Raw genomic sequence first — 13,393 nt, forward strand, 5'->3', positions numbered from 1 at the left:
CTAACACCAATTCTCTTAAAAATTTTAAAGGAAATTGCTACGCCCTTGGCCCTGCCCCTAGACACCCATAAGGCTTCATGAAGGGTCCAGATAAGAGGAGCTGTTCTTCCTGCCTTCTCAGGCCTCCCTTCTCCCCGGCTGGCCAGCTCCTCCAGGCAGCATCGGCCTCAGGTCTCTGCTCACAGCGTACGAGCGCCCTGTGGGCAAGTCCTGCTGGCGCAGCCGCCTGCGAGCTCTCCAAACCCTCGGGCGAGGGGAGCCGGGTGGGGACCCGTCTGCACAGATCTCTCTTTCCACCCAGGGCCTCAGGCACCTGGAGGAGGAATCCTGGGGTGGAGGCAGTCCCAGCCCGAGTTCCCTCTCATTCCTCCGGGATTTTTCCACCGGCCCTTGCCTAACGAAGCAGCTAAACCTGCCTGGCCCAGCGGGGCCATGGAGAGATGCATTCACTGACCATCTCCCAGTCCCTTGCCGGTGACCTTGGCCACGTTGCTTCGCCTCCCTCTGCCCTCGGTGGCCTGACTCCACCTACTTTTCGGGTTATGAGTGGGTCCCAAGGATGCCGAAAGAGCCGAGCAGACTGCCTGGCATCCAGAAAGGGCGCAAGACAGGGAGAGGACTTCCCTCTTCTTCCTCGGGGTGTCCAGAGCTCGCTCAGTCCTCTCCCCACCTCCAACCCCCGGGGATCGGCCCCGGGGCAAATGGGGCAGGGGGCTGCACATCCGAAGTCCCCCATTCACCTGGGAGCGAGGGGAGGGGTCTCCCGGAGGGGGTGTGGCTCCCCCAGGCCCCAACACCCCCTCCCTCCCCGGCTCGGAAATCGAGAGCATCCCACTGCGAGGCAGCGGCTGCGAGCGGCGGGCGGGCCGGGGTCCCCGGGGGGCGCGCCGGCCCCGACCTACCTCCTCCAGCAGCGTGACGGTGTTCCTGCAGTTGTGCAGCCGCGTGGTGAAGCTGGACGTGGTGGGCGAGTTGTAGTCCTCGGTGGTCTCGGCGATGAACTCGGAGACGGAGATCTGGTCCGGCATCCTGCCGAGGGGGGCGAGACACAAGCGGGGGCGGGGGGTGAGTCACGGCGCAGGCTCCCGGGGCCGCGGGCCGCCCGGCGGCTCATGAACGCCCCGCGCAGCCCGCCACCCGCCGCCCGGCCTGGCGCGGCTCCCGTCCCCGGCGGCGGCGGCGGGAGAGAGAGCGGGCGAAGCCGGCGGCGGCAGCGGCGGCGCTCGGCGCGCGGCCCTTCAAACTCCGAGCGGCGCGCGAGGCAGGGGGCTCTCCGGGACCCGCCTCCCTCTGCTCATGCCGGCGGCGGCGGGGAGGGGGCGCGGCGCGGGGGCGGCCGGGGCCGAGCGGCTCGGGGCGGCCGGCGCTGCCTCCTCAGACGCGCTGACAGGCGGCGGCGAGGACACCGACTGACTGAGCGCACAGTCCTGCGGGCGGGCGAGCGGGCGGCGCTCCCGCTTCAGTCACGGGGACAAACAAGGAAGTGCTCTGCGCACGCGCCGTCGCCCCCCGCCGCGGCCCCCGCCCCGCCCCCGCCCCGCCCGCGCCCCGCCCGCGCCCCGCCTCCCGGGCCACGTTTTGACGCGGGCGCCGGGCGGGGGCCGCGCGGCTCTCCTGGCTCCGGAAGCCCGCGTGTCGGGCCGCCCCCGGAGCGATTACTTCAGCGAGCTGGTTCCGCGAGCGTTTTGCAAGAAGGGGGACCAGAAAAAGTTGTGCGCGTGCTTTTTCAGTCTCGTGTGGGTGCAGGAGGCGAGGCCGCGAGAGCCGCCTCCTGCTGCGAGGGCCGCGGGCCGAGCGGGCGGCGCCAGGGCGAGGAGCCGGCCGGCGACCAGGCTTGCAGCTGCCCGCTCGCCCGCTCCCGCCCGCTCCCGCCCGCTCCCGCCCGCTCCCGCCCGCTCCCGCCCGCTCCCGCCCGCTCCCGCCCGCTCCCGCCCGCTCCCGCCCGCGGTCCCTTCGCAGGGCGCTCGCCGCCGCTTAGATCGCTCAAATGCTAAGTGAAGACAAATAAGAGTTTTTTTGCTTTTTCACAATTTTCTAATCTTCCCATTAGCACTTTTTTTTTTAAACCCAGAGGACAGACGAGGGTCAGGGAGTGTAAAAGGCACTTCCCGAGGTGCAAATGGTGTACAATGCTAAGCAGATGCCAAATTTCAGCGGAAAAAGTACCAACAGATTGCTCATTCCTCGGCCCCGGCAGATGGCTAACCAGCTCAATCGACTTAGTCCAAGGAATCCATTTAATTTCTCACCATTGATTGCAGATGAAATTGGTTTAAAAAAGAAAAGGCAAAAGAAAAGAAAGCTCCCCGCGACTGGCTCCTGCAATTGGAACCAATAGGAGCGACCTTATAAACTCATCTCCCAAATGCGCCCCCTTCGGGTGGAAGGCTGGTCCTGTGGCCTCCCCTAGGATTGAGTTCCTGCCATCTTCTATGGTTATCAGTCTGTTCTCTGGTCCTTACCCCTGACTACAACGGAGTGCCCCAAGGCAGGGACCTTGTCTTAGCATTGGGCCGGCACAGAGAAACAACCGAGTGGTTGTCAAATGAAAACGCATCACCTCGCCTACTGTGGCAACATTTACTAAGAGCCTACTATGTGCCCTGAAGATTTAGTAAGGACAATGCCCCTGCTCTCATGAGCTTACTTCTAGTAGGGAAACACAGCCAACAAATACGTAACATAAAGTGGAGTATGTATAAAGTAAGAAAGTGATGGGGGTTCTATAGCATAAGGAATGCTCAGAGAAGGCCTCTCTGCCAAGGTGACATCTTAAGCAGAAAAGAAGAGAAGCGGAGTCCCATAGATATCTTGTTGGCTATGGGATTTTGGCCTTCAGTTGCCTCACGTGTAGAGGAAATGTAAGGTCACCACCATGAGGCTGTTAAGTGATAATGGACCAGAAACTGCTTTGTGGACAGCAAAGCCATTATGAGAGCTGGAGGGTTGGTCTCCCTGTGTTGTCTGTACTGAACCAGCACTGTGCCTCCAGCGAATGCTCATCACTGTCAGGTAGACAAGTGTTTCAGCTAACTAAAGGAAGATGTTCCTAAGGCACCAACCACCAACAAAGACTCCCCTGGCAAAGTGAAGTGTTGAGAAATCAACTTTGAGAGGCATTCTGAAAAACATGTAAATAAATAAATGGGCACCCACTTTCTCCTTTCAAAGTTTGGTTTGGGACACACTGAGGTTGAGGTTCTGGGGAAACAGCCAGATGGCGATAGCAGGCAGTTGAAAACCTGTCTCTAGAGGTCACTTGCTCATGTGCAGTGGTTGACAGAACGTTGGCTTTTGGTCTATGAGCCACCCAGAAGTATAGTTCCACATACCAACTAGGTCATCCTGCATCTGGAAAATTCTGTGACTTGGAGCAAGCTATTCCATGAAGCCGTAAAGAGCATTACACCCAGCACTTAGACTTCCATCCACTCCTCTTCGTCTGGTCTGGAAATCAATTTAGACTTTGATTTTGCATTGATTCTACTCGTCCCTCTATTCCAAGTTGTCATCTAGTGCCTGTCACCTCTGCTGGGCCGGCAGCTCCTTCCATCCCATTTGTATGGCATATAGTAAACACCCCATAAGTAAAAGCCATTATAAAAGCCTAGAGTCAGTGAATAATTGTCTCAATTCCAGGAGCCCTGGATTCCAGACCTTTCTCTTCTAATAACTGCTGCTGTCACCTTGTGACTTGTAAAATAAAGGGGTGGGTGTCAAAATGACCACACAGCTCCCTTCCAGCTGGAGCTGAGTCTGTGCATACCCTCAGGTCTACAGACGCAAGGAATAAAGATTATTACAAGCAGCTAAGCTAACTGCGGTAGTAAACAGCCGGGGATTTCTTTCCTGACTGAATTCACCAGAAAGCCCAAACTGCTACCATCAACTGTTGTTTCAGTTTCATTTGAAGATTATGTTATATATCTGCTCCTCCTCTCCATCTCCTCTGGCCAAGAAAGGAATATGTGAACAATGAGATATTGTGCCCCGGTAAGTATATACCTCCTCAGTCTGGTCTGCAATTAGAATTTCAAAGCTTCACACCTCTACCCGCTATTTCTAGAGTTCATGGGCCATAATCCTCTTTAAATTTGAAACCATGCCCCGGTGCAAACCATCTGCACCTCTCATTTTCTCAAATACCCTGAAAACCATTCCTGTATATCTAAAAGCGAATAGAGCCTGGTGTAGGCAAAACTTAAAGGCTGGATTTCTTTGTGTGGAGCTGCTTAGAAATATACATCATCTTTTCCAGAGCCAGGAAACAAACAGACACACACACTTATAGTTGTGCATGCCCGGCTTTATATACAGCAGGCATCATCTTTGTTGTCACATCATAATCCCCATCAAAGACTATTCAACACTCTTGCACTCATGCCAGTTTCTTACTCTGAGCACTGCTGACTGGGGTAAGACAGTGGTTCTTGCAGGATGCTCTCCATCTCCTTGAAAAGAGGCAGTAAGAATAGCGGAGGCTTATTCTTATGGACAGTGGTGGTACTACTGGCCCCACTGTCATCAGGGAATTGGCTGAGTCATATTTCTAGTTGCAGGCTTCACCCTCATCCATCTGCCTAACAACCAAGGGGGTGCATTTGAAGATGGCTAACAACATACCAGGGGTGGGAGAGTGACTGTGAGGAGTTGGGGGTGCTCTGTGAGCCCAAGAAACCAAGAAGAGCTATTGATGCTCTGGTCAACAGTGCTAGCCAGCATCCCAACCTGATGGGATGGAATTAACAGCATTCATCAAAGGCTCCCAAAGGCTTCATGGGACAGGAGCAATGGGATACAGTGGGAAGAGAATATGCTTTGTGATATGTGAACCTAGGTTTGAATCTCTGCTCTGTCACTTATTAGCCTTGTTTCCTCATCTGCAAAATTAGGGTAATAATAAAACTATGCTACAGGTTGTTATGTGAAATGAAATGAGAAGATATGGATAAAGTGGCTGACATATAGTGAACAATCAACCAATGTTATTCCCTTTGAACTCCCTTTTTATGTGAAGTATGACTATAAATACATCTCTTTTCATTCCACGACTCAGATATATCTCTAAATTAGTCACCTGGAGGAGGAAAGAAGAGGGGGAGGGGAGGCTGCACAGGAATTCCCAAAGTCTGGGATCTTGGATTTGGGAATAGTCTCCAGAGACCTGGCTTTATTCTGGTAAGTATCCTTTGTGAGGTCAGATCCATTAGTGATGGTTCTGGATTTTGGAACTAAATAAACCGTATCTAGAGTCAAATAGGATAAATACTCATCAGGATCAGAAGTGAGTGGACACCATAAAATAAAAGCCTTGTTTTCAGGGATCACATTTCTTGTAAAGAATAATATTTTGAACAAGGCAACTTCTAGAGGATAGAACAGGGCATTTATTTTGCAAGAGCATGAGTTATATGCTGATTCTCATATGAGAAAGACTTGGGCTCACATCTCTGCCATGCTAACAGACCTTGTTAAAGTAATTCAATCTGAGTCTCAGTTTTCAGATCTGCAAAATAGGGGCAATGAAAATAGCTCTCTCTTAGTACTCTGAGGATTCAGTGAGCTAAGGCACATAAAGGGCTTGGCAGGGTCTGACATATCATAAGTAAACAATACTTTTCAGATCTCATGGGAATACTGAACACTTACTTGGAGATGTAAATTCTGATATTGCTTCCACAAAAAATTCACTGAGACCTTCTATGTACCAGACATTTTGCTAAGTATAGAATTTTGGACACACATATCCTTCTTTAAATATCGTGACAACTTTATAAGGTAAATACAATTATCCCAGATTTACCAGAGAGAAACCTGAGGCTCCTGGGTTATAGGATACTGCTTTCTGAGTTGCTCTCCTGGGCCCAGCACTGCCCTCGTCGTTCTATATGCAGTGTCTGAATTCACTCACATAACAGTCCTGATATGGGAGTATTACAATAATGGAAACTGAGACACGATGAAATCTTGCTGCGACCTAATGTCTCTGAGCCTGGCAGATGAAATCTAGTACTTTTTCCGCCACCTGCAAAATCGGTCTCTTGACTATACCTCTGGTTACGTATTTTCCCCAACCCAAGCAACCAAGAAAGTATTCTTATTTCCTTATTTCACCTGGTAACTCATAAATTCATTTTCTACCATCTTAATGATGTGCTAGAAGAAAGGAAAGTGGGGGGGGGGGGCGAGGAGGAGGGAACGATGTATTTGAGTCTGTGTGTTTCAGCACTAGGCTCATGCTGCCATATTCTTCCTAAACTAAAGACTTTTGTCATGTGCCTTGTATGAGTGCTTCCCAAGTGCACTCATGCAATTTCATGTAGTAATAATTTTTTTAAAAAGCCCATTCTAGTCCCAAATGTGCTTAATTTAATTTAAATACTCCAAGTAAAACCACTAGAGTGTTCTCAGTAAGTAAAGAGGAGAGCATGGTTTGTTTGGAGACAAAAAACTGCTCTCTGTTCTACCTCCCTGTTCCTGTTGATGGAGGGAGGAGGAAAAGGGGCAGGCGGTGCACTGGGAATCCAGAGGGCTCATAGTGCAAATATCAACAGAATGAACTCAGGAATATATTTCTGTTCTGTCCTATAAAATAATATCAACTAATAAGTGTTGTGCTTATTATATGCCTTATACCACTCTGAGCCACTGCAGGCACGACCTCCCCTAATACTGGCAGCAACCAAATACAGCAGGTGCTGGTATGGTCCCCATTTAAACAGAGGGGAAACCTGAAGCTTAGAGGTCACCTTGGCATGTGGTGGAGCAAGACTGAGCAGTCTGATTTCACAGCCATGTGGTTCGCCACCCTGCACTCCGTGCTCATCCAAGACAATGGGTCTACAGCCCCAGGATAATTTCCTGTTGGAGCCCATGTGTTATCTTCTTTTCCTCCTGGGGAACTCATTACAAGCTCAACTCAAATGTAAGCTTGACTGGTCTGGAGAGCACTCCCTTTGCTCCAGTCCTCCAGTTGGGATTAATCTTTGCATGGATGGTTGTCATCTTGCCTCTCTCCCTCTGCCGTAGCAACAGGAGCATGCTGGCACTGCTCAGAGGGACTTCAGACTCATGTGCACATGGAGACACTGAGAACCTCTCCGGAGACCTATAGCTCTGTTAGTGGCAGGGCTCAGCTCAGAACTCAGATCTTCCTGCTGAGTTTCCTGCGTTACAAAATTCCCAGACTGTCACTCCCTGAGGGCACCGGGGGACTAAATGGTGACCTTCTCTGTATCACCTACATCCCCAAGGAACTGAGGGAGGGGACAGGAGGTTCCTGGAGCCCCAGATTGGGCATTTTACAAGTACCATCTCCTGAAATCTCCCCAGTGGCCTAGTGTGGTCCCATGCTTTCTGCTGAGAGAACTCGGAGACAGGCACAGTCTGCTCAAGGTCAAGTTAATAAGTGGAGAACTATTCAAAGCCAGTCTGAATTCAAACCCTGCAGGCCTTTTCTTCCCCATGGAAGGCATTGCCTAGTACAGGCCTCCAGGGGACCCCCAATAAATGTGTTTTGGATTTAACTGGCTCCCTTTTACGAGCAACATCATTTCTAATATAAGTAAAACAACCTCTAGTGAAGGAAAATTGTGGTGTTATATGGGATTCTTAAAAACTTGCAATCTGTAGGAGTGAGGGATTTTAAATCTTAGTTTATTTCAAAAAAGAAACATTAACCTGAAAAATGAGAAAAACTGCTGGAACATCCAGGTTTCTTTTCTTTGCGGAGGAATTTGTTTTGTTTTCAGTTTAGCTGATCACACTTACTCATGCCCACTTCTGCGCTAGCTCGAGACTGAGAACATGCCTCTCTTATGACACCCTTTTCCACTGCACCATTTTCCAAATAGTTCTATTTCTCCCACTAGGCTGAGCTCCGTGAGACGAGGGGGTTCTCCAGTCACTGCTGCAGGCCAGAGACCCAGGTGCTTAAGAGACACTGACTGAAGAGATGGAGGGAACGAGGGATGGATGAAAGAATCAACACATGGACGAATGAAGGAATGAACATTTACTCGGGGAGGGGTGTGAGAGAATTGGGGGAGGAGAACTGAAAAGAGGCATCCTAGTTCTTAGAGTCGCTTCCATCATCTAACGTCATCACAAACTACCAGAGCCAGGGAGAATTTCAAGGATAACGTGGTTTCTGATCCTTTCATTTTTCCAGATGAAGAAACTGATTCTCAAGTGGGTGAATGACTTGCCCAGCATGCACAGGCAGATTTGTGGGGAACCAGGGCCCAATCCCAGGTATTCTGGTTCCCAAGGGTTTTCCCACTCCTCTACCTTCCCTAGTTATATTTAAAAGACAAGTTAAAGATGTTGTGTCCAGAAAAGATATCTGAAACTCCCAGTTAAGAACATATTATGTTGGGCTTTGCATCATAGTATCAAGGAAGGCCTATAGACATTTGCCTACCATTTAAAAACGGTAACCATATAAAATTTGGCACAGATCACTTAACTGATGCCCCTAATTTTGAGCAAGAAGACTCTGAGTAGTCTGAGCCTGGAGTAGTACCTACCTCCTTTTTCATTCTCTGTCTCTTTCTCTCCTTTCCTGATCTCCAAAGTCAATTAAGTAAGCTGGGAGCTTGAGGACAATCAACGTCAGTAGATGGACATTCTAAGTCTTCCCATCCCACCCCCTGCCCTTCCTTAAGAGTCCCTTTATAAAAGGTAAGAAATCATGAGAAACAAGGACAGAGATGTTTTGTGACTTTAACATTGGGAATCAGTCAAGATATCTTTGTAAACAACCACCCCTTCCCCCAACCCCGGGCGGCCCCACAGCACACGCAGAGTGTAGGTGCGATTCCTTCTTTGGCCAAGTCCACTTTCCTCTCCTGATTGACAAGTTCTTTCCCCCTTGGACATTTTCAGAGATGAGACCACTGTCTTCTGAGTTGCTGAGGACATCCCCCAATGGGGGGAAGATGTATTAGGTTGGAACCCATCAGTGCACTGCCACTCCACAAACAGTTATTAAGCACCTTTGTAACCTTTCTAGTGGTTAAGAGCATACAATCTGGATTCAGATTATTTGGAAAATTTTCAGAAGATATTCAGAAATTCTAGTTCTGCCACTTAGGAATTGTTACCTTAGGCAATTTGCTTAATATCAGCTTCTTTACGTTTAAGAGGAAGATAGAAGATCTCTCTCTCATAAGGTTGTCCTAAGGTTTAAATGAGATAATCCATGCAAGATGCTTAGCACCCTGCCTGGTGTATAGTAAATGATCAATAAGTGTTAGCTACCACTACCATCACTTGTATTCTAAATAGGTCCTATGCTAGACTCTTCAGGAGCCAAAAAGATACATAAGACAGGGGGCCGGCCCGGTGGCGTGGTGGTTAAGTTTGCGCGTTTTGCTTCAGTAGACCAGGGTTCACAGGTTCGGATCCCGGGTGCAGACCTAGCACCACTGGTCAAGCCACACTGTGGTGGCATTCCACATAAGGTAGAAGAAGATTGGCATAGATGTTAGCTCAGGGCCAATCTTCCTCACCAAAAAAAACACAAAAACCTCCTGACTTGGAGAAGAGGTAATAGAATGACAAAATCATGTAAAAATTAAATTTAAAAAAAAAAAAGAATACGTAAGACACAGCCCTTCAAGGAGCTCACACTTAGGTAGAGATACAAGTTTTCAGCACAACTGATGAAACATTCAAAGAATTCAAACAGAAAATAAATATGTATTTAAAATAAGTGACCCATGAATGTCAAGTCCAAAAGTCATTTCATGTATGGCTCTTTCTCTGCTTTGCCCAAAGCCCAGGTAAGACCTATTTCTATGAGCAGTTTTCAAAGCTGCTGATCGTCTGAAACACTACTCAAGAAGAAAAAATGACAGCTATTTGTGACTTTAGCACTGAGATGGAACATGGCATGCCAGGGAGGTCAGCTCCTTGCCCTCGGCCAAATCCTTTCACCTCCTTGGGTCTCCTTTTCCTTGTAGTTAAAACCAGGAACCTGGAGCAGAAGCTCTCTGAGGTCCTAGGGCAATAACATACTGTAATTCAATGAATTCTTTTTTGACATCAGTGTCACAACCAATGTCAAACACGACAAGGCCCCCAGCTCTCCCTCAAGATCTACATGGAAGTGAAGAACAGTCTGGAGGTCATCAGTGCCGGGTTGGGGGCTCCTGTTAGGGGCACCCCAGAGTATATGAATCTATTGCTGTGAATTACGTGAAATTCCAGAATTATGTCAAATGTAGGGCATCTCTCAATTTCAGTAAGGAAAACTGCCCACCTACTGCAGAGTTTTTCTGCTTAGCATATGCTACTTGGTGAACATCATTCTCAAATGTGAACATCCAGAATCACACTAGGGGCTCTAATTAAAAAAAAAAAAAACCAACTCTACAATTGCTAGCAAACCTCTAACAGACGCATCTAGCTTCTGTTCCCTGTTTTTTATTTTGTTTTTTGAAAAATCAGTCTTTGTGCTCTGACCTTGGAGATTTCGAGGTATTATACAATCTAATTTATAAAATTGCTATGTCTGAGTGGACAGCAGAGGATTCACTGTTGACGGGATCTGGGGATCACTACTTTCAATATCTTACATTTGTCTTTTGCAAATAAACTGACTTTTCTCTTAATATTTTGTTTCAGGAATTAACTTTCATTTACCCTCCAACTAATTTTGGCATCTTGAACTTAGCCGTTCAGACAGACCTTGTAGGACATCAACCATATTTTCTGTCTGCCCCACATAGCCCCTTCTTTTAGGAACTACCCCTCCCCGACTCCATGTGATTCTTCAGAGACTGTCAATCATATGTTTCTACCTTCCCACCCAAAGGGCTGGACCCAGGCTGTCCCATCAGAGTATCTCAGACTCCTGAAAGCAGCATCAATGGGTACTCCAATAGGCATTTAACCCAACAAAGGCCAGTGGAGGACTGATAAGGATTCCGGGGTAAAAAGTGAGGTACACTTTCTCTGGAAGTCTAGCTCAAAAGGACTTAGTAAGCCTTCAGCTACTGGCGACCATCTTTGCCACTGGTACTTAGAACTTGCCTAAGAATGATGCTAAGAAAAGATGGCAAGAGATGGAGGGAGGGAGAGGAAAAAGAATGGAGGGAGGGAGAGAGAGAGAGAGAGAGAGAGAGAGAGAGAGAGAGATAGAGAGAGAGAGAGTCCCAGTGACATAATTTGAACCACTGGTCTACAGACTCTATCCCATCTGATGCCAGTCCCGCCCTTGGACTTCCAAGGTATGTGAGCAACTATGCTTCTTTTGTAGCAGAAGCTGATCTGAGACGGGTTTCTACGAATAAAATGAAAAGAGCCCTGGTTAATCTTTTCCTGGGTTCCAGTACCATCTTCACAGATAGTAAATGTGTTACTTAGACAAGATATTCACTGCCTCAGAGCCTCAGCTTCCTCATCTGCAAAACGGAGATAACAATATCCACCTCAAAGGATTGTTTACGACAGAGTAAATTAGACAATACACATAACAAAAATGGGAGAAAATATTTGCAAATCATGTATCTGATAAGGATCTAGCATCTAAAATACATAAACTCTTAGAGTTCCACTATAAAAAGACAACTTGTTTTAAAAACGGGCAAAGGACTTGAATAGACATTTCTCCAGAGAAGACATACAAATGGATAAGCACATGAAAAGATGCTCAACATCATTATCCATTAGGGAAATGCAAATCAAAAGCACAATGTGACACCACTTCACACCCACTGGATGGATATGATAAAAAAGATGGAAAGTAACAAGTGCTGGAGAGGACATGGAGACACTAGAACCATCACACATGCTGAGAGGACTGTAAAATGGTTCAGCAGCCCTGGATACAACTGGCACTTCCTCAAAGGTTAAATACAGTGTTACCATATGACCCAGCAATTCCACTTCTAAATATACACCCAAGAGAAATGAAAACACTTAGCTACACAAAAACTTGTACATGAATGTTCACGGCAGCATGATTCATAAGAGACGAAGAGTGGAAACAACACAAATGTCCATCAGTGGATGAATGGATAAATAAACTGTGGCAGATCCATACAATAGAATACTATTCAGCCATAAAAAAGGAATGAAGTACTGATATGTCCTACAACATGGACGAAACTGAAAGACACATTATGCTAAGTGAAAGACACAAAAGGTCACATATTATATGATTCCATTTATACAAAATGTCCTGAATAGGCAAATCCACAGAGACAGAAAACAGTCTAGTGGTTGCTAGAAGCTGAGGGAAAGGAGGAAGGAGTAGTGACGGCCAATGGTTACGAGGTTTCTTCTGGGGAGTGATGAAAATGTTCTGGAATTAGATCATGGTGGTGATTGTGAATAAACTAAAACCACTGAATTATATACCCCGAAGGGTAAATCTTATGTTATGTGAATTATATCTCAAATAAATAATATGCTGATGCAGGCAGAAGGCACAATGTATTCATTAATAATAACTAAATGCCTACCTTTAGTACCTACTACATACAAGGCAATTTGCAGGCATGATTTTGTTTAAACCTTACAACAATTGTAGAAAGTAGCTATTTCTCTTCTTGTGTTTAATGGATAGGAAACTGAGGCTCAGAGAAGTGGTCCTGCAACTTGTAAGTGGACAGGCTAAGATTCAAACACAGGTCTATCAGTTTTTCAAAGTTCAAGCCTTTCCCACTCTACTACACTCTTTGTACAAGTAGCACCTCCCTGGCCCTTCTATCCAGTGTCCCTTTCTTCAGTAACAGAGCCCAAGTTTGATTTGGGGCAGTATTGTGTTCAGCTAAGGGACCCATCATCCAGCCTCCACGACAGCTGGTATGGCTGTGTGCCTAAGTCTAGGCAGCGAAATGTACACTGAAATGCTATGTAGGACTTTGGGGAAGGTGCCTTAAGAAAAGCTAACACCTCTGTTGCCCTTCCCCTCTTCTTCCATCCTGCTGCCTTCAATGTGGATGTGATGACCAACACTCCAGCAGTCATTTTGGGTCATGAGGTAATATAAGGATGGCATAAGCAGAGAGACCTTAACAGCTTGGCTCCCTGATAATCAGGGAGGCACTGTCTGGCTTTGGACTATCTCCAGACTTCTTTGGCCTGAGAGAGAGGAAAAAAAGACCCTCATTGCAAATGTTATTTGCATTTTTGTTTATATGCAAGTGAAATCTAATCTTAACTTATACACTGGACCTGTGAACATGCTGAACCAACCAAGAATGTATAAAAACGGCTAAATCTCAAAATTGGCCAACTTAGAAGTGTTCTACCAGACTCATTTTCCCCAAGTTGTCTTTTATGTTTTAGTTTCCATATTCAGAGGCTTAGAGATTCTACTGAATTCTTCTGAAGACAGTCACCAAGGCCAATTTCGTGGAGCTAGAGAATCAGTGAAAAGACT

The 13,393-nt window shown here is 47.2% G+C and overlaps 1 protein-coding gene across 4 annotated transcripts in view; it reads right to left on the bottom strand.

Annotated features, from left to right (window-relative positions):
* The window catches only part of ASAP1 (ArfGAP with SH3 domain, ankyrin repeat and PH domain 1), a 349,163-nt gene that overhangs the window by 273,397 nt on the left and 62,373 nt on the right, over nucleotides 1-13,393 (bottom strand). For 3 of the 4 annotated variants that reach the window (XM_070221826.1, XM_023648976.2, XM_070221824.1), the window contains exon 3: nucleotides 903-1,029. In XM_070221826.1, the coding sequence (XP_070077927.1) occupies nucleotides 903-1,029 (127 nt within the window). Of the gene's footprint in view, nucleotides 1-902; nucleotides 1,036-13,393 lie in introns of those variants that run through there. The other variant, XM_070221827.1, reaches the window with a different exon arrangement.

The sequence above is a fragment of the Equus caballus genome, chromosome 9 (assembly GCF_041296265.1).
Source record: "Equus caballus isolate H_3958 breed thoroughbred chromosome 9, TB-T2T, whole genome shotgun sequence".
Classification (NCBI taxonomy): Eukaryota; Metazoa; Chordata; class Mammalia; order Perissodactyla; family Equidae; genus Equus; species Equus caballus.